The following is a 27,743-nucleotide window of genomic DNA, read 5'->3' on the forward strand; positions in this document are numbered from 1 at the left end:
CTGCTTTGTTTTTCCTTAAAAGAAGACATTTACATCATTGGATGATAACCCCATCAGCAATACTTAACCTCACCTTATATATAATTGAGGGGAGGAGGGCATAAGGGTCAAGGTCAGGATAGACTTTATCTTGTTGGTCTCCTGGTAGCAAAGGATCTGATTGCACTCTATTCACATTGCATTTGGAAGGAATTTCTTTAACACTGTGCCAAAGATGGTAGATTGGCTTGACCATTCTTCACCTAGAAAAAGTAGAACTGGTCCTGGGAATATTCAGGTTTATAATAAGTGCCAGAAAGCCCTAGAACTCCTTAATAAAAAAATCTAAGGGAAGTTTTTCTTTTTTATAAGCACCTGCCTACACTCATACTACTGGGATCCCTTGGTGTTGGGTAATCAGAGTCCTGTAGCAGGAATTGACTGTAGCTTTTGTGATCCAATCATTTTTGTTTATTTATTTATTTTGATCCCCTTACTCTTAAGGTTTATGTCTTCTAAGTTTCTAAAAGGGGTTGCATGTGAGTGGTGCTTCTGAGCTTAAGATATAGCCTTAGTAACTTGGATATCTCCCCTGGTGCCCTTTGCCTGGCAGCTATGGTTCACTTGTAACTGGTTTTCTGGATTTTGATAAGATCCTTTTGATCAGGCAGCATGGAAACACTACACATTTTCTTTTGTTTTCTTATTCAGCTAAAAATACATGTCATCTAAATGGCTAAATAAGGCAGAATCATTTTAAGGCTTATCCAGGACAAGGCTTACCCAATGTGCTGTGTTCAAAATCTCAGCATATTTACAGGCTTACCCAACATGCTGTGTTCAAAATCTCAGCGTATTTACAGGCAAAGAGCCATCATATAATTTAACATGCTCTGACCAGTTGGGACAGTGTATGTACTGTGGCCAAGATCCTGAAGGCACTGGAATTTATAGCTTATTAGAAGCACTGAAGGAAATGTAATTCTTTACCTGGCCAAGATGACAGCTATTGATATCAAAAAAAAAAAGAAGGCAGATGCATTTTGAAGATCCCAAGGTAAGAGCTCTGAGAAGCAACTGTTGGCTTCAGAAACCAACATGATGGCTAGAGCTGTCACACTGGGGAACTGACTGTCTTAGGTTTTCCCACACTCCTTACTTGTATACCAATGACAGCCCTGTTGTGATCTTCCCTTTGCCTCATTTGACTACTCTGGAACCAACTCCTTCCCCTAGTTCAGTGAAGTACAGTGCCAGAAGGAAGTCTCCTGGGTCATGCCAGTTGGGGAGTGCTACAGAAATGCCCTCACCCAGCATCCCTGAGGTGTACCAGAGCACATGTGAAGGGTGTGTTCTCCTTGCAAATGCCAGCCAGGCCATAAAGCAGTCATGCTGCCCACAAATCTGCAGGACCCCAGCCATGGCATCAAGCACTCAGACCCTGTCTAGAGCTCCATGGAGAGACTAATATGGCTGTCCCGTGGCCAAGCTACAGTGGAAGGGCTAGGCCAGGAGAGAGCATTGTCATGGATATGAACAGCCACTGCAGTCAGAGGGTGATGTCTTTGAGGAGGCTGCTGGGGGTTAACTTGGCTGAAAAGTTCATGTTTAACCCGCATTTGAACTAACCTCTAGATTGGAACAGAAATAAAAACCCAGGTGTTTATGATTGGTTATTATTAGCTACAGAAATTCCCAATATACTCATTATAAACATGTATGTAGCACATAATACTTACAGTACACAGTAAAACACTTGTACAAAAGAAAAAAATGTGGCCATGAATATATGACTCCAAGATGTGAGCACTTTTTCAGGGATAGTGGAGAAGTGAACTCATCTTTGGCATTGTGGCCCAAAGGCATGATCCCAGGGCTATTAGCTAATGATGGGTTCTGTGTTGTCACTATCACAGAGGCTTTTTGTTTTGTTTTGTTTTGTTTTTCATTTCAAGCCTGGAAGTATTTTGGTTATTGTTTCCTTGGGTTGTTTGTACAGATCTTTATAGATATTTCTTAGGCATCCTGATCAGAAATATTGCCCCCATTGTTCTCTTACACAAAAAGAGTGAATTAATTAAAACTTTTTGTACAAGGCATTAAATGATGCCTTCTAACTGATGCTTCTAACTGAACATTGGTCTTTTAGATGAAACAAAGCTAAATTCATTTATAAGTTAGCTAAATTCATTTGTTAAATTATAATTTATAAATCATTTCCCTATTCCTATGAGTATTCAAAAACTGTTTATATCACACAGGAATTTTTGGAGCACCCTACTATGAAGAGCATTCTGTAGTTTTAGTGCCACACGTTTTCAGGTATACTGACCTAACTTGACCCTCTCTGTTGCTCCATGAAGCATAATTTTTTCTTTTGAAAGGATGGAAAGCCTGAGATGAGGTGACCTACCTGAGATTACACATGGTTAGGTACATCCCCACCCTCCTAATTATTCTTGGTTTGTCCTCTTTCTGCAGAGAAGGTGGTCCCTTGGGGAGGAGGATGCAACAGAAATTCTGTAAATGAATATGGAAGCAACACAAGAAAGTCCCCAGGGATCCCCTGACTTGAAGTTCAGCTGGGCCAAATCAGGGGAACAGGGAACCCAGAGCTCTCAGCCTCCCAGTGCCCAGACCTGGCATTTGTATAGCTGTGTCTGACATGTAATTCTCTCGACATAACTTCTTAAACAGTTGTTAGATATATTTCTGTTATTTACCCTTCATTTATTCATTTTCTGATTCATTTTCTGATTATATCTTTTAGACTTCAACTCCTGTTTATTTCTTGTTTTGTTTGAACTTACTTTTTCATATCCCACATCCTGTTCCCCACCTCCACCAACCCCGGTTGATGCCCATGGGCCTGTTGCATCTTGTATTCATTCCCTGTCTTAACCTTTTTGTTCTACATGGGAAATAAGAATGGAAGCAAACAGGTGGTGGATAGAAAGTCATCTATTCCACACACAAAGGAGACTGGGTTTCCTTTTTATCCTAGTACATCCCACACAGACACTCCCTATGCCACAAAGTAGATCTCAATTAGCCCCTGACGATAATCCTGGTTTGAACTATAGTTGGCTTAGGACCGACAGTCCTATCTTAAAAATTGCCAGTTTAAGCAAATCAAGCAATAGTGGCAGAATTCCTTTGCAATTCAGAACTATATCCAAATAGCAGGAATTCTTTCCTACAGGTCTGTTTCCAAAGGAGTAAATTTTAGTCAGTTGATCACCTTTTGAGACAAATGCATTAACCAGAACTTTGGTTGCAAATAACAGAAACTCAGTTTGAACCAGGCCAAGAGGGAACCAACAGGAAGGGCTGGAATATATCTCTGCTTTTAGACAGCATGCACCAGGGATGAGAATGCCTCCAGTCTTTTTCTTGGCTTTTGTTTGCTTTTCTGTGCACATTGGGTTCATAGCTGTCTCTTGCTGCAAGCCAGCTTTTTCCCCATGGAGCAGGACATGGCCACTGACAACCTCAGAACTATGGCACCACCACTACCATGCTATGTTCCCAAGTTTAAAAATTCAGAGGAAGGATTTCAACAAGTCAAGCTTGGATCAAGTGGCAGGGAGATGAGGATCTTACTAAGAAGATGGCAGCCCTCATTTGTGCCACATAGTTACAGTAAAAGTGATGATCTTAGCCTACTCTACACAAACAATAGATTCCATTAAAGCAGGGTGCTGAAGAATTCTCTGCCAAGACTGATACAAATCTTCTCTGTTCCTTTTTCTTAGCAAGAGAACAAGGGCAAAATTCGGCTGATCTAGGGTTCACCACAATTCATGATGAAGTTTATTTTTTGGACCCTACACATCCCCTGAAAATCTCATCCCTAAAATGCAATGTTCTCCAAGGTGCAGAAATCTTGATTTCTTGAGTCTGCCAGCATCCAGCTCTCTGTGCCTGAGGAACTTATCAAGAGTAAATTTCTTACTGACCAAGGGGAGGGATGGGAGAGGCAGGGACAGGACCTGGTTTAGGTTAGGCTAGTGTCATCGTACGGTCCAAACTGCCCCTTATGTGGAGACTATCCCTGCTGGAATCTTGCTGGTCAGCCAGTCCTCTCCCTCCTTGCTACTCACAGTTCTCTTTCTATCCTCTCCCTGCTAAGGCTGATTGACTATCATGATCAACTCCAGAATCCCAACCATAGAATATCCTGCACAGCTGATACATCTTCCTGAGGCCCCTCTCAGTTAGAGATGGCTTAGAAAATACCCACACCTTAGGCTGTTAATTGCTCAAGCTGCACATTAGGCTTGCCCAGCCCCAGCAGTGGTAACAGTTTGGGTCTTATAGAAACAGACCCTAGGATAACCTGTAAGAATCAAGGAGGTGTGTTGTCACTGTTTCTGAAACACTCTGGAATATTACTCTCAAGGCCTAGGGAAGACTTTGATATGACAACTCCGTGCTGTGTTTTATATTTGCCTTCACAAGATCTGAGTTTTAAAGGATGAATTCCTTGTGTCCGAGACTTTTTTCAGCCTCTTGAGAGCAAAGCTTGATAGACAGAAAGGTGGTTTGGCTTCAATAATCTTGACTAAAGGTGCTGAGTTCTTAACGATATGCATTCAAGAAGCCCTTGTCTTGATTCAGTTCCATGATATAGGAGAGGTAGTATGTTTCACTGTGGCATTCTCTAGTCAAAATTGAAGAGGATATGGAAATATCTGTAGTTAACAATTCTCCATAGGGCACACAGATCACATGGTTCTCACAATATTTTTAGGTAACTAAACTGAATTACAGTATCAGAAACAGTTCTGACAGTGGAAAATTTGAATGAGAAGATTGACTTTTCCCTGTCACATTTGTAGCAATAGCCATCAAAATAGAGGGGGAGGAAGTTTGATCAAATATATGTAACAGAGCTTACCATTGGCAGGTCTAGCCTAGTGGCTAATGTCATTGATTGAGTAAAAATTAGCTCTTTCTTCTATTCATCTGTGGGTTGAACATCCTTAACAAGTAGAACAGGGGGTGGATGATACTCTCCTTTATAGTCACTTGCCATATCACAGTGGGAAATAATAGAAAATTAGCATGTAGGCCAGGTGCAGTGGCTCATGCCTGTAATCCCAGCACTTTGGGAGGCCGAAGTAGGGAGATCGCGAGGGCAAGAGATCGAGACCATCCTGGCCAACATGGTGAAACCCCATGTCTACTAAAAATACAAAAAATTAGCTGGGCGTGGTGGCGTGCACCTGTAGTCCCAGCTCCTCAGGAGGCTGAGGCAGGAGGATCCCTTGAACCCAGGAGGCAGAGGTTGCAGTGAGCCTAGATTGCGCAACTGCACTCCAGCCTGCTGACAGAATGAGACTCCATCTCAAAAAGAACAACCAAAAAAAAAAAAAAAAAATCCCAGAAAATTAGCATGTGGCATCCTTCAGAATTTGATTGGACTTTCTTCTCTGTGGAATGTGGGCATGGTTCTTGCCACCTGACTTCATTCATGGAGAGCTGGGCAACTGCCCTATCACTGATTTACCTAATCAGGAACATGGACAAGACTTTTCAGGGATGCCTCAAACCTGGAATCATGCAGGGACCCACTATCCATCCAAGCCTTCTGTTTGCTGTTCCACTATTAAAGAAGCAGGTATACTTGTTGACCAAGAAAGCTCTCTTTAAAGTAGAGCAAAACAGAGGTGTGTCCTAACTCAGTCCTTTAAAATATATTTCTCAATAAATTGGAATCACATTTTGATAACCACAAAGCTTATGCCCTGATGATGTAGTCATTTTATAATGCAGGAATGATACTAGAACGTGATTGAACCTGTTGCTGCATTATAAGAATACAGAATATACAGATTCACCCAAAGGCAAATCCTTACCTTTGGCTGATGAGTATTAGCATTCAGCAAGACAATCCTCTTCTTGGCCCTGTTCTCAGATGCTTGCCAAGTTTTTCTCCAGGTGTGGGTGGCATTTGATCCTGGCCTATGCCCTTCTGAAGAATGCAGTTTTTTTTTAACATCCCAGTCCTATATAGATCATGAAAACACATAGCTCTGACTTCATCAAAAGCAAAGGATAGTGATACTTTGCGTTTCTGTCTGGAACATTATCTTTCACTGCTGTTTAATACCTTTAAAAAGCTTGCTGGAGACCAGTTCTGAGGACCTGTAGAAGAGGAAGATGCACTGTTCCTCTAGAACAGTGATTAGGGGTGGGGGAGGGACCTGTCTGCCATGCACACCACTGCTGTATGGACCAGTATGACTGCTAGGAAAGGAGTTGGCTCCTTGAATCTGTTATAGGAGGGACAAATACCAGGAACCACTGTTCTAGGTCCTCTAACAGTGCTTCTAGATTTTCAAATATATTTTAATTAATAGAAACATTTTGTAGGAAACTCAAACATTATGGCAAAGTGCTCTGAATAGTGCCTGGCACATGCTGAGCACAAGGTGCTTGTTGTGTATTTACAGCACTGTGCCTGAACCGTATTATATTAGTCTCCATAGAATTGCTTTCACCTTTGGCCCATATTGTCCACTAGCCTCTGAACTGTTCTGAGAACATCACGCAAAACCAATGAGTTCTACTGGGCTCTGTTTACTCTAAGGGTGTCATCATGGGTATTGCTGATCCTATTACACAAAATCTCTGTATGAAAACATGAAGTTTCTCCCTTGCTCCAGAATAATTATGCTTCTCCTAGGCAATTGATTTGATTTTACCACACTGATCTGCACATCTGTTAACTTGATTGTGCTTCTCTTTTTCCATTGTCTGCTAGATTTTTGATCCCCCTTCTAGCATGTGTTATAGAATCTGGGTCATACATTTTATTAACTGAATTTCTGATTTCAACTTTCTTACTCTTTCTCAACTAATAAAAATAGTTAACCTCTCTGGGTGATTGTATGAGTAGACCTTTTATTATAATGAAGAATATACTGCACACCATTTGAATAAGGCATAGTTGGTACAGTGACTTCTGGAGTCTGTGGAAGGAGTCTTCCCTTTGGTCTTCTCGCCTTCATTTCCTGCCAGAGAATGGGCAGCTGCCAGAGCTAGGTGGCTCCGTGTCCATGTGGACTTGGCACTGGGGTGCTACATGCAGAGCTTCACTTGGACACCTGGGTCCTTTTTAATTCTCTGTCCACTGGAAATCACCATCATATGAATTCTTTGACAAAGAAGTTGACCTGCTATTAAGAATTATTCTCCTATCTTTCCTTCTCAGGTTCTGAGAAAATATAGATTATAATATATTCTTGGATTCTAGTCAGAGAATTTGATCATGTGAGAACTGGAATATTAATTTAGCAACAATAAACTGCCATTAACAAAGAAGTCATTTGTGATTGTTAATGTTCTTAAGAGCTTCCATAACAATGAACAAGACATAGGCTCCAGAGGGGCTGGAGCAGAAGACAGAGGTGTGGCAGCAGGTGCTGCCTGGCACAGCTGGCCTGGGGAGTGGCCCCTGGGTCTGTCCTCTGGCTGCACCTTCAACAAACAAGCAATGCATCTTTCACTAGTAGTGAGACTCCAGGGTTTGAATGCAGTATGCTTGGTCCACATTTCTGTTCTAGGACTGGGCATGACTCTGTTGCCTCCCTCACCTATGCAGTGCATTAGGAAGGGGTGGGATGAGAGGAGGAAGGAGGTGCCTTTTCTCATGGTGGTGGGAGAGCCCATGCTAAAAGTTGAAATGTGGGGAAATGGCCTAGGACAAGGTGGCCCAACTCTGGGTCTCTCACATCTGCCTCTGCACAATTAAGACTTTCCTCTAGGCTAGTAGACACCTGCCTCGTGAATACTGAAGCACTGATTTCACTGGACCAGCTCAGATTGTATGATACTCAGTTACGCATTTAGCAATCAGATCTACTTTTTCAGACTGCCAACCCTCTAGGTGGCCTATTGCAGACCAGTCTGGTTTCAGTCTTCCATTCGCATGCGGAAGGAGGTGTTGGGGCCAGCTTGGTGACATTAGCTCCTTCTCTCCTCTCTGCCCACAACCAGGTCAGACACACCCAAGAAAGTGACACCTCCTTTCTCTGCTCAGGGCGTTTGTAAGATTCTGCTTCTCCTCTGACATTTCACATCCTCTCCCTTTCCTCTGTTTTTTGTAGTTTCTGGCTACCTGTCATTTCCTGTGCTTTTGCTCTGGCATCCCTCTGGCTGTTATTTAGGTTCTTCTCAAGATGTTTGTCTAGCTTGCTTCTCTCAGCTCTAGCACTGCAGAAATGTGACCTGCTAGCCTGGCTACCAAAGCTCTTACTGGAGGGTGGGATTGGGGTGGGAAGGGATGTGTGAGTGAAGGGCCTTGTAGTTGACATCCTCCATCCTTCGTGCTCACTGTGATATTCAGGATGGGCCTCCATGCAGCAAGGTGTGCCTTGGCTTCAGGGGACCCTGGTATGAGAGTTAGGAGATACCAGAAGCTGTTCCCCTGTAGTCCCTGGTGAATGGTGCCAGCTCTCCAGTCTCCTCAAAGAGCAGACCCTCATTGTCGACATGCCTCTGGACGCTGTGCCTCTGGCTAACCCAGACCCAGCTGGTCAAGTCAAGCACTGCTGGGCCTAGAGTTTCACAGAGGCCCTCCTGGCCAGGAGTGAGGTCATCCAGGGGGTGGTTGTGCCAACTTCCAGGGCACACCTTTCAGTGGCATGTGATCTGGTTCTCCTCATGGTAGTTTTGAAATCTTGTGGTTTCCTGTTTTGATGAGTGGTTTTGTACATATAATCAGTGAAACTATCCTCACAAATTACATGCATCCCCTATTTAATTTAGAAGTTGGTAAGATGTTTTTCCAACCTTTTAAGTGTATTCTTTTTTTTCTGTCCTCTTTAGTCCCAGGTAAACCACCACAGTGCTGCTAGTAATGAAACCTACCAGGAACGCTTGGCACGTCTAGAAGGGGATAAGGAGTCCCTCATATTGCAGGTGAGTACTGTTTGGTGAGAATCAGCTCATCCTGTTACCTCCTACTGTGTAGTTTCCCCTGCGTGGAAGGGAAGCACAAGAGATTTTCTCTGTTGGAATTTTTCTCCTTCCAAAGCATATGTTTTTAGAAAAGACTTTTCCTGAAATAAAGCATTAAGTAACTGAGGGGACATTTAACTCTAGACTTGGCTTTAGGGGGCTGTGGATTCATTCATTCATTTATCATGCACTACCAACCACCTGCCTGTCTACACTGGAAGCCCCATGACCAGGCTGATTTCCAGGTGCTAAGAATGAACAAAATGGGGCCTGTCCCCCAGAAGTCCCTGAGTCTTGTGTGGGAGGGGAGATATATCCTCATGCCACTAATGAAACAGAGCTGTGGGTGATATGGGCCTAAGGGTGAATGCTGGATCTAGACTGATCACTTTGATGCCAAATCCCCTGGAGCTGGTAATGGGCTAAGCCTTTGATCGCTGTCTTGCTTGAAAGAGAGGAACTCCAAAACCTTTTATGGAGAAGGATAGTCAAGGGAGCTTTTTTTGCTTTTGAAAGTTTGTGTGCCTTGGTAGGACATAGAGTTAGGTATTCTCATAAGAAGGCTGTTGAAGAAGCAGGTCTAGCACTTTGCTGTGTTAACTCTTGAAAATGTAAATTGATTTAGCAAGCATTTACTCAAGGTCTGGTATGCATCAGATATTAATTGGTTATTTGGAAAATATAAAGGCTCGTATCCTAATCCCAGCTCCTTAAAAGCTTAAAGGGTGATGAGTTAGACTGGTGATAGAATGAAGGGAGGGGTTGAGGGGGGCCTGGCCCCCACCCCAGGCTATGGGCTTTAGCTTGGAGCACTAGGGTTATGAGGTGGCAATGTGTTTGTTTTATCTCTTTTTACCTTATATATTTTATTCTTTCATTGTATTTTATGAACATAAGGGTAATGAATGATTTTAGAAACTTTTAAAATTCTAAAAATTTGAAGAAGCAGGTTAACATTTTGGCCTTTTTTCCAGTGTATTTTTTTTTTCTCTTGCCTCTATTCTAAATAACTAAGCTCAAATAAAATATACAGTTTTACTTTGAAGTTTTGTGTTTTTCTTCACTTCATTAATTTCTTCATTATAAAATAATTGAGTATCTACAACTTGTGAGATGCTGGCTTTAGATGCTAGGATGCAGCAGTGAAGGAAGCAAACTAAGTTCCCGTTCTTGTGGATCTTCCATTTGAAAGACAGAGAGTGGGCCAGGTGCAGTAGCTCATGCCTGTAATCCCAGCACTTTGGGAGGCTGAGGCGGGTGAATCACCTGAGGTTAGGAGTTGGAGACCAGCCTGACCAGCATGAAACCCTGTCTTTACTAAAAATACAAAAATAAGCCAGGCATGGTGGCGGGTGCCTGTAATCCCAGCTACTCAGGAGGCTGAGGTAGGAGAATTGATTTAATCCAGGAGGTGGAGGTTGCAGTGAGCCGACATCGCATCACTGCACTCCAGCCTGGGCAACAGAGCGAGCCTCCATCTCAAAAAAAAAAAAAAAAGAAAAGAAAAGAAAACAAAAAGGAGAGTGTGAATTGACAATAAGCCAATACATAAACTATTTCAGGCACTGGTAAGAACTCTGGAAAAAAGTAAAGCAGGATGAGGATTGTGTAGTAAAAGGAAGATCTCCTTTACAGGAGGAAGCCGGGCAGGGAGCCATGCAGATACCTGGAGAAGTGCATTCCAGGCAGAGCAGGTGGTCAGTCCAGCCCACACAATGGGGCAAGAGTGTGCTTGGGGTGTGGGAAGAATAGCAAGGGGCCATTGTGCCTGGAGTCTGTGCCCAAAAGTATGGTGCAAGCTGTGTTTTAGAGAGGTAGCAGGGGCCAGATTGAATAGCACATTGTAGCACAGATGTTTGAGGGATATGTAATTTGAAACTCTTATCCCAATGACATGATTAATGAAAGAGTATCCAATGTAAGATTTTGCAGCAAACAGGATGACATTGCAAACTTTTGAACCAGGACCCTTCATGATTGAAATAGCACATTCCTATTTAGAGAGGATTACAATTTAATTTTTTAAAGTCCTGTGTAATAATGCTGCCTTTCACATTCATAGTTTTCTAAAATTCCGAATTCTTGAATAATCCCCATTTAAATAATCCTAACACAATTGGGAAGCTGCTTGCCAGTAAAGTCAGAAGTTGACCCTAGTGGTTTCTACTCTACTGGGAGCTTATGGGCAGACTCCAGGAGTATCTGTTATGTGATCACTCCTGTTCTGTAGTGGCCCGGTGGAGCTGGTTAGGCAGATTCTCAGCAGGGTAGAGCCTCTTGCTTAATGCACACAGCAGCTTAGCCAGACTGAATTAATTTAGAGTTCTTGGCCCAGAAAGTTTTCCTGGTTCTACTCGTAGGAAAAGGCAAATCACACATAACAAAATACTTTGTTTCTAGGATTAGTTAAAAACAAAACCAAAATCTCTTATATCTTCATTATAATGTAACTCCTTAAGAAAAGGATTTTCATCCTTTTTTTTTTTTTTAACTTGTGTATCCTCCAGTACCTAAAATTATGCCTAGCATCTATTAGGGTCTCAAAAATGGTTGTTTTTAGTGAACGAAGGTCACATTTTAGGACCTTTATGTATTTTGTCTGGATTTCCTACATCCCTTCATTCGTAATACTTAGAATCAGCCTTGAGATTCAGAAGGCCCCTGGAGCTGAACAATTAGCTACAGAATGCTAGAGATCCTATAATTCCTTGAGTATCACCAACACATGGCCTCAAGGCATGGTATAGACCGTAGAAATGTTTAACCCTCATAATAAGATTAACCAGAAAACATCCTTCACAAACAGAAACTCTAGATTCCAGCGAACAAAGCCCACCCCGAGAGTCCTGCCCTTTTGAAAGTGGAGTTAGTTCAGGATGGCTGAGAGTGTTGGGCCACAGGGATTAATAAATAAACACCCACCCACAAAGGTTTGCGTGTAAGGTGGACCAAGTTGATAGAGCCTTTTTTTTTTTTTTTTAACAGATTTTTTGGTTAAAAGTGGAATGTTAACCATGTGTCGACTCCAGGAATATGTTTCAATAATTCATTCATCGTTTGGGAAAATAAAAATGGAGATCTTAAAGTAGGCATATTAATTTAGATTAGTTCCTTTTTAAACAGGCGCTTTATAATTCAGAAAGTTTATTTAAACACTCATAAATGAATTACATCAACTCATGCTCCATCTATTATTCCATTACAGACTGGGAAATAATTCCAGATAATCTATATGTAAATGGCAATGACTCTAATCAAAAAGGTCTAAAGGATCTCAGTTTATCAACTGTTAATTTCTTCACTTTGGGGAGGACGCTCATTCTCTTTCTTCTTGCTTTGAGCCATCTCTTAATAAAGAAAAAGGATCCTGGGGCAGTTTGCTAATAGAGAAGGCTATGAAAACCATTGTTAATATATAGTTAGGGCATAATTTGAATGACTTCCTGTAAATGAGTTTTTACTAATTAATATTTTCAATAGAGATTCTCAGCGTTCTTCAGAAAGATGACTTTGTACCTGCCACCGTATGTATAATGTGGCTCCTCTATATTTATGACTTAGAGTCATGTTTTGGCCTGTGAAGCACAAAAACCTTTCTGGAGCCAAGTTTTGTCAGCGCTAATACATGCCCTTTACAGCCCACATTCCTTAATTGCAACAAAACACTCGCCTGATAGGTGAGCAGTCCTCACACCCTTATGAGAGAGGTAAGGTCATTGGTTAGTTTCCATGAAGTTTGGAACGCTCTTCCACATGAGGTTGCAGAAGTCCTGAGAAGCCAGCTGAGATGTGCCTTGAGGTTGGGGCTGTTCTGGAAAAGGAATAAGGAGCAGGAGTCCAGCCCAGAGGCAGCTTCTGTGGCTGTTGGGTGTTTTACTCTTGAGTCTGTCAAGAGCAGTAAACGTGACCCATGTCATCAGAGCAGTGGCCGAGATTCCCTGGTAAGGTAAGAATCTAACTGGAGCTGCCTTCATTCAGGGCACTTCCTCCACCCGCCACTCAGCAAAAAGCAAAACTGTTCCCTGTGTCTAAGAGTCAGTGGTGAGGTTTCACGGCTCCCCGGCGGTGGGGAGGCTTTCCTGCACCATGTCAAGTCCCTGGTCCTCCACCATTGCTTTATTTCCTGGAACAGGTGAGTGTCCTCACAGACCAAGTAGAAGCCCAGGGAGAGAAGATTCGAGACCTGGAAGTGTGTCTGGAAGGACACCAGGTGAAACTCAATGCTGCTGAAGAGATGCTTCAACAGGTAAGGGCGGGTGCACTGAAGGCCCTTGGGTTCTCTGAAGCAGCTCATGTGCTGAAGCCCCTTTGTGTGCCCAGGCTACAGCTCTCGCTGTTGTCTTTCCCATCCTGCCTGGAGGCGGGATTGGCTGCTCAGTGTATAGTGTTTATACAGCAAGTGAAACCAACCTGAACGTTGAGGGTGGCAGAGGGGGTAGGGAAAGGAAGGGCTGCCCTGAGATGAATAACCTGCTGAGCTGGTTAGACAGATTCCCAGATAGCACTTTCCCCAGACCTGGTGCAGTGAGGGAGCCCTCAGCTGGGGGCCTCACCCTCATCCTGTGGGTGCCATCTGGAGTTTTAGAAAGTCAATTCTCAGCTGATTCTATGCCCCTTTCCCATCCCGCTCCACCTCTTCCTACTCTATATAGTTTTTTAAATAAAAATTACTACATAAATAACATTTTAATATAATTTAATAGATATCAAAATGGAAAAAATATTAAACTGTTCCCTACCATTCAAATAATGTCTTCTCCTTGTTTTCTTTCTGTCCTTATGTGTATACATGTACTTTCCAAATCTGTAGTCCCAAGAGATATGCAATTTAGTCCTCTGATTTTGTATGCGTAATATCATATAATTTTTCCCATTTTAAATTTTTGCTGTATTGTCATCTTTACTATCACTTATAATAGATTTTCTTAGTAAAAGTATCAGAATTGACTTAATTATTTTTCAATTCTTAAATACTTTTTCTGTATTGTAAATAATGAGCTACAATTTTTTAGGAAGGGGTGTTGAATTTTTATTGTATCAAAACTCTTTTCAGAATTTGTTGAGACGCTAATTAGGTTTTTAAATGAACTGTATTAATATATCTAATTTTAAATTTTCCTTAAATCATTCTTACATTTTAAGTTATCTTGAAAATTAAACAATGACTGAAGTTTATGTGTGTATGCCTTATAACTCCTGGCAGAGTACTTGGCACATGAAAGGTGCTCACAATTACTTAAAGAACAAAAGTTTCGTCCTTAAAATGAGTGGATTCAATTAGAGGACTACTAACAATCTTTCCCCCAAAAGCACTAGCATTTTTTTTTTAATTGTCATGATCAGCATAAGACTCAGATTGTTTCTTGACAGCATACTGGTGAACACAGGCTTTGCATTTTACCTTTGGTCACATGATAAACATCTTAATTCTGGTGTTTGCTAGTTTGAGTGCCTTTGAATAACTTTATATAAATGTAAGTCAGTGTTTTTATATATATGTCTTCATAAAAACCAGTTCCAATGGCTCAGGAACTTTTGTTTGTTATCTTTTCATTGCTAATTAATAAATTACCACATTCTTGGCTCCATTTGATTTTCTACTTAGGTTGTGTGCCATATCTCTTGTTCATAATATTCCCTAAAAATCTGACTAGCAAGAGGAATTGAGGCTTTTTTTTTTTTTTTAATTGAATCTTTCTTTTGAAGACCCAGGAAAGAAAATAGCCTGGTGGAAAAAAATCTCAAATGATGAAAGTATTTTCAGAAAGAGTGCAGAAAACAACCTACTAGATTGTGTTTTCAAGTCTGCACAAGGTGTGGTTTTGAGGTGAGAAGGATAAGGGAGGAAGATGATGGAATGGTGTAAACAATCCAGAAATAGATCAAGAACATTTGAATATGGAAAGGAACATGTCAGAAGGTTGATGTTTCAGGAAGGTTATGCTGGGATAGTAACCACATAATCAGAGGTCAGAGAATAGCTGCATTGTAGTGCCTGAGTTATCTGACTGCCCGTGCTGCTGAGTCTCCTCTGCATAGCTCTCCATGGCAGTGTTTCTGCTCCATTGTCAAAGTCTCTGTGATACGGAGTCTGATCGTGATGCCCTGTACCACTTGGGGAGAGGCTAGGTCTAGTTCCTGTAAGCATCATCCCATGGATGCCATTTTAGACTTTTTAAAAAGTCATAAGCTCAGTTACCTTTTTTATTCTGTTTATTCTAAATCCTCTTTCTTGTGTGCTATGGGTTTGGTATTGGGCATGTGGTACCATGCGCCATACAAGTAGATGTCTTAACCTGGCATATTTTGGAGTATGGTAGCCACTTCTGAGTTTCAAAGATTCCTGAGCTTGACCAAGTTATTTTTCTGCTCATAAGCTTTCATTGTGTTCTCTCAGATTGTCAAGGGTAAAATGATAGCAGTGTGCAGTGCTCCTTTCTTAACAAACTGAGTTCAAGCCATAGGACACATCTGAGCCTCATCTCCCACTCATGTGTTCGCTGGGCTGGGTGGCACCAGAGCTTGAGATCTTTTGAGTTCCCAGATCTAAATCCAAAGTTGAATGTTCGGCCATACATGCTGTTGCTTTCCTGACGTCTGTTTGATGCTGTTTGTGAAGACACTTGATTCTTGCACCACAGTGCTGATGCAATGTCTCTGGCTGGACTATGTATGCATTCTCTGAGCTAGGGACAGGCAAACACTTGCCTGATTTGACTGAGATATCCTGAGCTGCAGGGCCCTTGGCTTCTGGTGGTAGGAGCAAGAATGACTCATGGCCTAGAGGCAGAGAATGGAGACAAACAATTGCCTCTTTCTGCCAGCCTCAGAAACCATTCCTGCCCAGAGCCAAGGCGAGCCTGCTGCTCAAAGGCTCTAAAGGAAATCCTTTCACTGTCTCCGCATGCGCCCTTCTGACTGCCTATAGATAAGGTGTTTCCTCTGGGTTTGCTGCTCCTGATAACCCTGCAGGCTGAAGACATCCTGTCTGAAGGCAGCAGCTGCTGTTCTACTCCAGTTGACTGCCCATTTAGGCCCAGTAATGCTAGATATTCTCATTTTTCACAAGACTCAAAATCCAGATTTAAAGAGTTAAAGACGTCTGCTTTTAAAATATTAGCAGCTAATTTAAGTTTTTTTTAAATGCTGTGTGAATCATACAGTACATGCCTATAGGTCAAGCCTGGCCTGCAGGCCTCTAATCTGCAACCTCTGCTCTAGACTTGGCCCCTTCCACAGTCTGGAATAACTCTAGGGGGACTTGGGGAAAGCCAAATCAATGAGCATAGCCCAAACTTTGTGCTTAGAGGGGCTGCAAGAACCCCAGTTGAGCTCTCTCTCGCCATAGTGTTCTCTTGACCAATGTCAACCTCCCTCCAGGAGCACAAGAGGTGAGGAGTCAGTTCCCTACCCAGTTCATGAAGAATGTACTCATTGTATCCCCAGCCACAACATCCTCAGCCTGTCCCTGCTCAAGGGTGACCTCCCAACTCGTATCTATTTTTGTCTACACATGAACTCACCTAGCCTCCAGAAAGAGCAAAAAGACCTCTCTTGGGGTTAGACAGGCAAACCAGAACCAACCAGAGCCAGCAAAGGGGCAGGTCCACATGAGCCCACCTAGATTATGAACACTTTTCAGGGCAAAATAATGTTTCTATTTTGCAGCCCATGGCAGGATATGGGATGGGAAGGGAATATGATAGCTACAAGTATCTCTCAGGACTGCTGCAAGCAGACAGCTACAAGCATCTCATAGCTGTCAACATAGACATATAGACATACCTTGTAGCTGCCTGTGGAAGCACCTAGTCAGATGTGGTCTTAGACTCACTGAGCATGTCTGGATTGCCCAGGAAACTTTCCCCATTAAGAAGAGACATTTCTTGGCCAGGTGCTGTGGCTCACACCTGTAATCCCAGCACTTTGGGAGGCCAAGGTGGGCGGATAACTTGAGGTCAGGAGTTCGAGACCAGCCTGACCAACATGGTGAAACCCTGTCTCTACTAAAAATACAAAATTAGCCAGGTGTGGTGGTACACGCCTATAAATTCCCAGCTACTTGGGAGGCTGAGGCAGGAGAATCACTTGAACCCGGGAGACGGAGGTTGCAGTGAGCCAAGATCACGCCATTGCACTCTAGCCTGGGCAACAAGAATGAAACTCAAAAAAAAAAAAAAAAATGAAGAGACATTTCTCAAAAGGATCTTTAAGGGAGGGACAATCCGTGTCAGTTTTCACTGGTCTGGTATTGTCTGAGCCTGAAAAGTAGAACTCACAGCACTGGGCCCTGCCTCTTTGGTCCTTAAGCAGATCAAGGCATTGCTCAGCTGCACACTGAGGCTATCAGAGGCCAGGGCCCAGAATTGTACCCTAGGGTTTCAGGCACGGACCAGCGATGTTCTCGTGACTGGCTCAAACTATGCTGGCAACAAAAATCTCTGTATCATGGGGAGGGTTTCCCTGGTCTGTGATATACTTGATGCCCGTGGTGGCATTTTCTAAAGTAGCCACTGTGAGCTCACTGGGGTCTAGTAGGTTCTGCACCCTTCTCTAGAGGAAGAGGATCTCTGGGAAGAAGCTGATGCTACTCAGTGGATAAGAGGTTTTACATGGAGCTGGTGGCCAAATGGAGCATTTTCCAGAGACTGGCCATTTACAGATATAATCCATATAAACAGAAACAATGTTCAGTGTCAAAACAACACCGGGAAAGGGAGCACCGTGGGGAGGAAGTAAGGATGCAAACCTTGTGAGGACATAATCCTGCTTTTGGGAAATCTTGGACAACACCAGCCTCTATTTCCATCCTCCCTACTGAGCCAGAGCTTCAGGATTTAGGCAACTTCATTTTTTTGACTTTTAGGTGAGGTTGGGGAGTGACAAATATAGGGGATTAAGAGTTCATGGATATGAGTTTCTGTAGATTCGCTATTTGCTGTTGATCTGGGAAAGTCAGTGCCCCTGTTTTCTTACTAGTAGAGATTGAGGACGACAATATGGACTCTGTATCACCCACCTCTTACTTCTCAGAGTTATAGTAAAGTTATTCCAGTGTTCTTAAGCACGAGCTATCACACAGATGGGCATTGTGAGTCAAGACACTGAGCAGGAGGTCGTGGGCCTAAGACATAGGCCTAGTAGCTGCCTGGTAAATTTCCCAGGAGCGCCTCTAAGCAGGTATTTCTCTCTCAAAGAGAATATTAAACAGAGCTGTATACATGTTCCGGTGGGAACACAAATCTCTCTGAGGTGGGTAAGACACTGATTCAGAAATGAAGAAAACAGGGATTTTTCAAATATTCCCCAAAATTCCCTCTGGGGATTTATGAGCTAATGAGTTTCTTCATGCTTATCTGATGTGATGTTGGGTATCCAGACTACAGGGCAAAGTAGATACTTTAACTCCATTTTACAGATAAGAGTGAGGTTCAGAGAGATGATTGAGGTAGTGAGGACTGAGTCTGGACTCAAACTCGAGTTGACTACAAGCACCTCTTCTCTGCACAGTGTTACTCATGAAAGAGACTTCCCTGCAAGACCTGGGCCTTTTACTTCAAAGGGCAAAGAGACTTATTTTTCCTTTCATGCCTTTCCATGGCCCGCTCTTTCATTCTGGTTTCAGGTTGCCAGTCTGGCTGCAGTCCTCTGTCGTTGGTCAGTAACTCCCTGGGTTATATTCCACACTTAAAGATAGAGGTAATTGCTTCAAGATGTGGCCCTTTAAGGAGAGAATAGGTTGAAAGGCAAATTCTTTTTTTCAGCTTTAGTCAGAACCTGAGTTTTGGAAAAAGGAAATGGTGAGTTGCTCCGAGATACAAACTTTCTTTCATCTCTTAGAAAGAAGAAGTATTTGTCCTTCTGAAAAGGTTAGTGGCAGTTTTGTCCATTGATTTTTTTCTAAACATTTATTACCCAGTTTCATGGTCCATCACAGTGAGTAAAACAAACCACCCTCCCCCAGACCACCTCCCTCCTCATTTGCACAGGCAACCTTCAAACAATTGAGAGCAGAGCAGAATGCTGCCTGTGAATCCTTTGCCCCTTATCCTTAGCTCACTGCCTCCCCTCAACTTCCTCCTCATACACTGCAGTAGCTGCATGACTTCAACAGGATTCCACCCTGAAGGTCAGGAAGCCTTCAGCAGGGGGCAAGCATTGCCTGGCAAGGATGTGAGTGCTCCAGACAGCCTGGATCACAGTTCACTCCAGTCTTGGGAATGAGAATAAGGGCTCCAAGAATGTTTTGCTTACAGGATAGACAGAATAAAGGCAGGCAGCAAAGGAGATGAAGAAGAAAAAAGAAAGGTCAGGAAAACCTGAAGCAAGGAAGATGGGGTGGCTAGGAGTACCTTACATTGAATGGATGAAGGGCGAGACAGTTAAGATATGAGAAATGCAAACTGCATCTCAAAGTTTGTACACTGGTTCCAGGACTATTTCTGTGCCCTAGTTAGTGAAGGCAAAAGCCAGGTTCAGGCAGGCAGAAATCTTGTTGAGGAGTGACACATGCACCCACACCCACCCACCTACTCACCCACCCATACACACACACACACACACACACCCCCCATACCTACTCACCCACCCATACACACATACACACCCCACACACACCTACTCACCCACTTATCCACACACACACACACACACACACATGCATCTGTCCAGCAAGAGGACATGGGAGTTGATGGTGGTAGCTTTGAGGGCAAGGTCAAGACGGAAGTTTCTTTAGAATGTCAGAAATTTGATCACATTTATAGCCTGAGGAATGGGAGCTGATGGTTAGGGAGAGATTAAATGCCTGCCAGAGTGGATGATTGATGGCCCTAACCTAGAGTTGTACAGAGCTTGGTGGGAACTTGCTCAAAGGCAGCACGGAAGTGAGGGAGAGTCCGGGACCATGTGAGCAGGAGCCATTCTGAGTTACCAGCTGGAGGGAGAAACAGGACCAGAACTCAGAGAACAGGGCCAAAGGCTGCTGGTTGACCAGGGAGTTGCCATAAGGTTTATCAAGTTGTATGGGGATGTATGAAGAGTCAGGAGGCTGAGAAATAGCCAGAAATGGGAAGGTCTGTCAGGGGCAATTCAGGAACAAATTCTGGAAGCATTATATCCTTTGATGGTTACTTTTTATATGCACCTGGAAGTGTTCTGAACTCGGGAACAGTTTTCAAAGGTGAAAGAAGCCTGCAGAAAAGATAGCAATGTGCAATTGTGGCAATTTATCCTTGGAAAGGAACTATGGGCTTGCTGTTTCTAGACAGGGATTTAAGATATATGAATGAAAGATGATGCTAGGAAACTTTGAAATAGAACTTACATTCAATGAACAGATGCATTTTATCTTTTCAGCAAATATGAGGACAGATTATTTGAGGAGAAGAGGGGGACATGGTAGGGGTTTAGGGCTTGAGCAGAACAGAAAAGACTTGGAACAGTTCCTGAAAGGAATCGGCCAGAGACAAACACAAGTTTTGCCAGGCAGTATTGGAAGATCAGCTGTAATTAGATAGCATAAATTTGCACGGAAACCAACTGGCATCAAGTTACTTTCACTAGCAGTTTTTAAGCTATGGAGAGTGGAATCACAGACAAAAGACTAACAAATGCACACAGGCCTGGTACAGGGTTGAGATCCCATGAGGATTTTCTGCTGTAGGTATGAATACAATTGAAATGACTCACCTCAAGGCACAGAGTGGATAAGGAGAACAATGTTGCTTCAAGGAAGTTGATAAACCAGGAAAATAGAGTTACTAAGTAACTAGTGGCCACAGAAAAACTTAGAGGTTGAGTGAGCAAGTGGGACAGATGAAAGGTCAGAAGATTGTGGCCAGAGAGAATTTCAGAGCTGAAGATTTTAGAAACAAAGCAAACACATTCTGGATACACGTGAGATCCAAGTTGTGACTGTGCTGCTGAGAAGCTGAATGAAATGGAAAGCAAAGCCTATTGGAGCTGAGGTCAAAGAATGTGAAGCCAGAGTGGATGCTGAATGGAAAAATTAATAACAAGGATGTGGAAGCTATTGAGGAGGCAGAATGCGCCTAAAGTAGGTAGAAAATCTGTTGAGCAAGACAAAAGCCTGAAGGAAGTGGGTTAGTTCCTTTGGTTTGGGGAGAATGTGGTATAAGTGAAGAGCACTGCCTTACAATAGGAGGATAGATGTGGATGGTCGGGGGGCCAAATAGTGGGTTGGAAGCAGCCCTGGAATATAGGGAGCACAATGTTCTGTAAGTTGGGTTGGTGGAAGCTGAGTGGTCTCCACGTGAAATGACTGGGAAGAATGTGTAATATTGTTGAAAACACAAGATTCACTTTATGTTGGAAGTAGAAGGAGCAGTTGAGGATGTAGGATAAGTTAACTCCTATTAAAACACACATTTTAGAGATCACAGTTCATAATAGTGGCTAAGGGTCTTGCTGGATCTGGAGATGGGGAAGTAGAGCTGGACTGGGATAAATTTGTTGAAGGCTGATTTTGAGTTTAGGGACTAGAACAGTAATTATGACAGGGATAAGGGGAAGATGATCATGAAAGGTAGAAGCACATGCTAATAGATATAAGCTGAAGAGAATAAGTAATGTTCTATTATCAGTGAACTATATGAAATTAAGCAACCTCAGATTTCTGTTTTTTTTGAGACGGAGTCTTGCTCAGTCGCCCAGGCTGGAGCGCGGTGGCATGATCTCGGCTCTCTGCAAGCTCCGCCTCCCAGGGTCATGCCATTTTCCTGCCTCAGCCTCCAGAGTAGCTGGGACTACAGGCGCCCGCCACTATGCCCGGCTTTTTTTTTTTTTTTTTTTTTTTTGAGACAGAGTCTCACTCTGTATCCCAGGCTGGAATGCAGTGGCTCCATCTTGGCTCACTGCAAGCTACACCTGCCAGGCTCATGCCATTTTCCTGCCTCAGCCTCCCAAGTAGCTGGGACTACTGGCGCCTGCCATCACGCCCAGCTAATTTTTTGTATTTTCAGTAGAGACGGGGTTTCACCATGTTAGCCAGGATGGTCTCGATCTCCTGACCTCGTGATCCACCTGTCTCGGCCTCCCAAAGTGCTGGAATTACAGGCATGAGCCACCGCGCCCGGCCACAACCTCAGGTTTCTAATTAAAATGTTAGTGTGTCCAATTGTGAATGTCTATTTGGAATGTTAGTGTGACTAATTCAAACACTGGCATGACCAATTGGAATGGCTATTGGAACTAGTGAAAATACTGTCTTCATCAGCTGGAACATTGGCATGACCAATCACAACCTGGTATTTAAAATAGGGATTTTGGCCATGATGGAAGCAGAGTAGACTCTTAGCTTTCAAAAGAGATACATTGTGAAACTGTTAAAAATCACGTCAAAGCAATATTTTGAATGCTGATCAGAAGACAAAACTGCATAAATATCGTTTTTTGTTTTTTTTTTTTTTAAGACAGGGTCTCACTCTGTCGCCTAGGCTGGAGTACTATGGCATGATCACAGCTCACTGCAGCCTCAACCTCCCAGGTTCAATCAGTCCTCCCACCTCAGCCTCTCAGGTAGCTGGGACTACAGGGCCACGCCACCACGGGTGCTATTTTTTTTTTTTTTTTTTTTGTAGAGACAGGGTTCCACTATGTTGCCTAGGCAGATTTCAGACTCCTGGGGGCTCAAATGATCCACCCACCTCAGCCTCCCAAAGTGCTAGGATTACAGGCATGAGCCACTGTGCCCAGGCTGAGCATCATCTTAAGATGTTCAAGTACTCAACAAGGGCTTTGTTTTATTAGTAACTGTCATGTGTCTAGGCACTGGCATCTGGTAGGTGTTTAAAAACATATTTGTTGAATGAAAGAATGAAGTCTCATGGAGGATGTTTTTTCCCTGAGATCTTAGTAGTCTAAAGACATTTTCTTGTGGATCTTGACCTGTACACTTGTTCTTTTTCCCCTTTGCATTGGCAGCTGGGAGGCTCACGCGTACATTATAGTCTATCTCTAGCTGTTTATAGAAGTTTATGGCATAGATTTTCTACTGACTGTAACTCTGACTTTAACTTATTTTCCTACCTACTTTAATTTTTATGATTTATTTTTTAACTTGAAAATATCTATTTTGCAAACTACCTAAAAACATTTTGGGAACAAGCTGGGTAGGCAGAAGGATGGAGAACTAGAGAATGAGGTAATAAAGGAAGAGAGGGAGGTAGGGAAAGGAAAGAAGGGGAAGAGAATAGGTGGTGTGGGGGATGATTACATCTTGAGATACTCATGTACTCAAGACTCAGAGAACTTGTGTGTGCCCCTCACACTCAGGGAAGAACTGCTTAAGGCCCTTTGTGGCCTGCATAGCCTTAGCACTAGGCCCTGATAGGTAGTATGTGCTCAATGAAATCTTGGCAATTTGAGTGGACATTTCCTGGGCTCACTGAATGTTTGTTGATTGCCTATTTTGGCATTTTTTTTAAATGTCTCTTAAAATGCTTGGACTTCTTTCTCTGTTTGGGAAACTGCGTGATACAATCGACTAAAATGAGTTCTGGGGTCAAACAGAGTTTTGTTTGAAAACTAACTCTGCTGGCTGGATTATAGGCGTGGTAGTTCACGCCTATAATCCCAGCATTTTGGGAGGCTGAGGCGGGTGAATTACTGGAGATCAGGAGTTCAAGACCAGCCTGGCCAACATGGTGAAACCCAGTCTCTACTAAAAATACAAAACTAGCTGGGTGTGGTGGTGGGTGCCTGTAATCCTGGCTACTCGGGAGGCTGAGGCAGAAGAGTCGCTTGAACCCGGGAGGTGGAGCTTGTGGTGAGCCAAGATCGTGCGATTGTACTCCAGCCTGGGCAAAAAGAGTGAAACTCCATCTCAAAAAAAAAAAAAAAAAACTTGGCTGCTGATTGGCTTGTGTCCTTGGCCAAAAGATTTATATACTCTCTCTTGGCCTGTTTCCTCATCTGTAGAGTTGGGATAATATTTACTGCCAACTCACTGGGAGGGTTTATTAAGAAGATGTATACGAAAGCACCAGCAGTCTCTGGTACAGAAGAGGCTCTCAAAATATTTCAGTTCTCCAGTGCATTGGACACACTCATCTGGCTGACTTCTATTGGCCAAGTAGCCTGTGCTCTGGCTGCAGTGCTCTGCCTCTGCCTTGTGAGCCAGCTTCCAGTCTGATTGGCCCAGGAAGAGCTGGCCTCCTTAGTCCCAGAGCTTGGGGAGCTTATTATGCTGAGTTGCTGGGCTTCTAGATAGATACCCATCCCCTCAGACCAGCAGATGAACAGTTTGTTGCCTGCCTTTCCCAGGTAGACTGTTTCCCAGGCTGTTGGTCTGGGGAATCACGTATTCCAAGTCAAAAATTTCTGTCCTGTGTGGTTTGATTCATGATCTGAGGACAGTTCCAAATCTGTGACCTCGTAGTGGCTGAGTCAGAGTGTTGAGATTGCCATTCTTGTGCTGAGCTTGAATTGCCCAAGATGATACAAAATGGTCAAACCATGGCAGGATATTGCATATTCTTCTGTTCATTTGGCCCATTGCTTTTCCTGGTTGCTGTGTCTATTCTTGCCACAACCTGCGTAGCCAGTGTCTACCATGTGCCAGGATTTTGGACCTTACAGGACATTGCCCTTTGCCAATGGAAAAATATGTTGCCCTGGACTTTAGGAAATGCTCCTGTTTTTTGAGGTCCTTTGTAATCATATTAGTTCTAAGTAGGTGTCTTGTCTATCATCTTAATTTTTTACCTTGTTTATGCTTAAGTGTTTTTATTAGTGACAGGTTTGTTGTCAAAGACCTGGAGTTTTTGGTTATAGTCTGCTACTGTTCTAGTGATGGCAAGACTAGTAATAAGCTTCCTGGTCTGTCCTCACAATTGGGAAAGAACCATCTTCTTATTTACATTCCAGAGTGGCCAGATTATAATTTTGGAATAGTTTAGGAAAGATCCAGCTCACATAAGATTCATATGTAATCATTCAATACTCTTTGAACATCTACTTTGTGCTCTAGCTCCTGTCTAGGTTCATTGCAGTGAAGTCCTGTATTCAAACATGTTGAAGACTGGGCAGAGCATTGGTTGAGCTCAGAAAGTGATCTAGAAATTTTGGCTTTGAAAAAAATATATTGTTAAGCGTTTTTGTTTGTTTTGATAGAGAGAACCTGCTGCTTTGTCTTTTAAAAAAATTGATAAATTTGGTTCTTTGAAAGTATCCATTCACTTTTCTCTACATGGAAATAATGAATAATGGTCTCTATGGGCAAACATATTTGAGAAATGTAACTAACCTTGTCTATCAAAGCACAGTGGGTGGTATTGGGGGTGTGCTATTCCTGAGTAGCCCAGCGTCAGCCCAGGCCCATCCATAATAGGCCTGTGACTCATATGTACCAGTCTCAATTCTGTGTTGTTTAACACACAATTTAGGTATTGCCTTATGTGCTGTAGATGAAGCCAGAGCTGCTCTTATTGCCATGGTGGTTTCTGATTTCAAGATCTGTTTTTGCTTGCAGGAGCTGCTAAGCCGCACATCTCTTGAGACCCAGAAGCTTGATCTGATGACTGAAGTGTCTGAGCTGAAGCTCAAGCTGGTTGGCATGGAGAAGGAGCAGAGAGAGCAGGAGGAGAAGCAGAGAAAAGCAGAGGTGAGGGTGAACTTGTACTGTCTTAAGCTCAGACCTGGGAAGGCTGTCATAATGTGAATTTAGGCTGTCTTGTCAACTCCCAGCCTGGAAGCTATTGGGTGCCAGAAATATCTATACACTAGAGATGCAGTGATCTGTTAATACCAAGTTATCAGGTTTTGCTGTGGCTGCAAATTTCAGCAATATCCAAACCACCCAGTTTTGGCTCTAAGGCTTTATCTGCCCTCAAACTGCTGACAAGGATGGAAAGAGAAGCAATATTTGGGGAAGAATAAGACAAAATATAGAGGGACACAAGATGTCTTCTGTGAGAACCAAGGAAATGACGACGTACCAGAATGAAGTCGGCCTCCCAACAGGCCATTGTCACTAGATCCAAGGAGTCTGGAAACATTTCTTGACGTGCATTTCCCTGACGCAGGTGGAACCTCAGGTTATATGTTTCTTTTCTCCTGATGGGTCTTATGGAGCGGCCATGTGAAGGCCTTCTCTTAGAGAATGTTTTCCTAATTTCGTTTTTCAGTCTTTGTATGCCATTGGTTGGAATATGCCAGACTTTTTAAAATAAATGTTTACAGAATTTTAGACTCAGACTCCTTTGAGAGCAGGCAGCCTGTTTTAACCTTAGATAACCGTCTTCATGTGCCTCTACCTTTAAGTTCTTGTATTCACACCAACAATGAGAGATATGAAAGAAGATAGGTTTTAGGTTTAGAAACACCTTGCTCATTTACTGACCTAACTACTTGTTAGCAGTAAAATGGATAACTGTGTGGTAAAGTCCAAATAAAATCATGAAAGTTAAGTACCTGTCATAGTATTTGGCATTTTGTCAGTACCTGGTATGTCTTCGTCTCCTTCCTACATTTAGGCCAAAGACAGATATTGTTCCCTTCTGATAAGTGCCAGCATTAGTGCATACTGAAACCTGCCATGTTTGCTTAGTAGACACACTGGTGATTAGAATATTTCTAATGTGCGAGCATATTCCTTGCATTGCTTTTGAGAACATGTTCATTAATTAGAAGTACAGTTGCCAAAAGAAGATATCCCCAATAAGCTGAGAACAGTAGCTTGTATTGATTAAGAGTCCAGGCTTATGAATCAGATCTCCTGGCTTTAAACTGAGCTCAGTGGCTTTGTGATCTGGGGCAAGTAATTTAACCTCCCAGACCTGTTTCTTCTTCTGTAAGATGGAGGTAGTAATACTTCCAATTTCTTTGGTTATTCTGAGGAGTGAATGAGACAATGTATGTGGAACTCTTAGCATAGTAATAGTTAGCTTTTATTGATCACTTACTGACAGTATTGTTAAGCATGTTGGAAATGAAAATGTAGACATAGATACGTTATTTACATATTGCAAAGTTTACACAGCCTGAAAGCTAATCTGTATGAAGTGTTAGTTGAATTAAATGTTCAGGGAGAAGTAACTGAATTTTCTTCTGGTTTAAAGTTATTTTACCCGTGTTTCAACATGCATGATTGTATGTGAACACACATTAGGACTTTGGGGGCAGAATTCCATAAACTCTGTGAGAAGGCTTAAAGTGGCAGACACTCAACTCAAAATCAAGAAAAAAAGGGACGAGAGAGACCTATGTCACGTAACTTGAAAAGTCTAGGGTTTAAAAAATGCAATATGACGAGATCCAGGTAATCTCACAGTGTCACTTAGTCTCAGTTGTGTCACTTGGTTCTGTTTTAGCCTTGTTCTCAAGAAGACTCTCCCCAAGTGGTGACAGAGATAGCCATTGGTAGCTCCAGAATGATATCCTACCAGCCAGGCAACTTCTGCAGTCGAAGAGGTGCTTTCTCAAAGGTTCCAGCAAAAGCCCCAGGAGTGCATCTCATTGGGTCAATTTGGGTCATATACCTGGTTCTACACCAGTCACCTCTGGGATCCGTGCATGAGGGGTGGGGGGTGTGAGTATGAAAGTCAGCCCATCTGTGGAAGTATGCAGAGTTAGCACCAAGCTGGGATAACGCAGTCCTTTCAAAGGGACATCAGAAAGGAAGGAGAGCTCCCGCTTCTGGGATAAGAAGCACTAACACAGTCATCTTACTGTTTGCTTTTTTCTTTCTTTTCTGAAGGATTATTTTTAAATCTGAATTTTTTGTTTTTGTTTTTCATTGGTCTGTTCATGCATAAGGCAACGCAGACTCTGAGTGTCTG

General features: G+C 42.8%; 1 protein-coding gene across 4 annotated transcripts in view; it reads left to right on the plus strand.

The window, feature by feature from the left end:
* Positions 1-27,743, plus strand: part of PPFIBP2 (PTPRF interacting protein, binding protein 2 (liprin beta 2)) — a 144,184-nt gene that overhangs the window by 71,580 nt on the left and 44,861 nt on the right. For 2 of the 4 annotated variants that reach the window (XM_011954355.1, XM_011954354.1), the window contains exons 4-6: positions 8,815-8,907; positions 13,079-13,192; positions 25,436-25,567. In XM_011954355.1, coding sequence (XP_011809745.1) covers positions 8,815-8,907; positions 13,079-13,192; positions 25,436-25,567 — 339 coding nt within the window. Of the gene's footprint in view, positions 1-8,814; positions 8,908-12,704; positions 12,893-13,078; positions 13,193-20,060; positions 21,002-25,435; positions 25,568-27,743 lie in introns of those variants that run through there. The other 2 variants (XM_011954356.1, XM_011954357.1) reach the window with 2 other exon arrangements.

This window comes from Colobus angolensis, unplaced genomic scaffold (assembly GCF_000951035.1).
Source record: "Colobus angolensis palliatus isolate OR3802 unplaced genomic scaffold, Cang.pa_1.0 Scaffold381, whole genome shotgun sequence".
In the NCBI taxonomy this organism is placed as follows: domain Eukaryota; kingdom Metazoa; phylum Chordata; class Mammalia; order Primates; family Cercopithecidae; genus Colobus; species Colobus angolensis.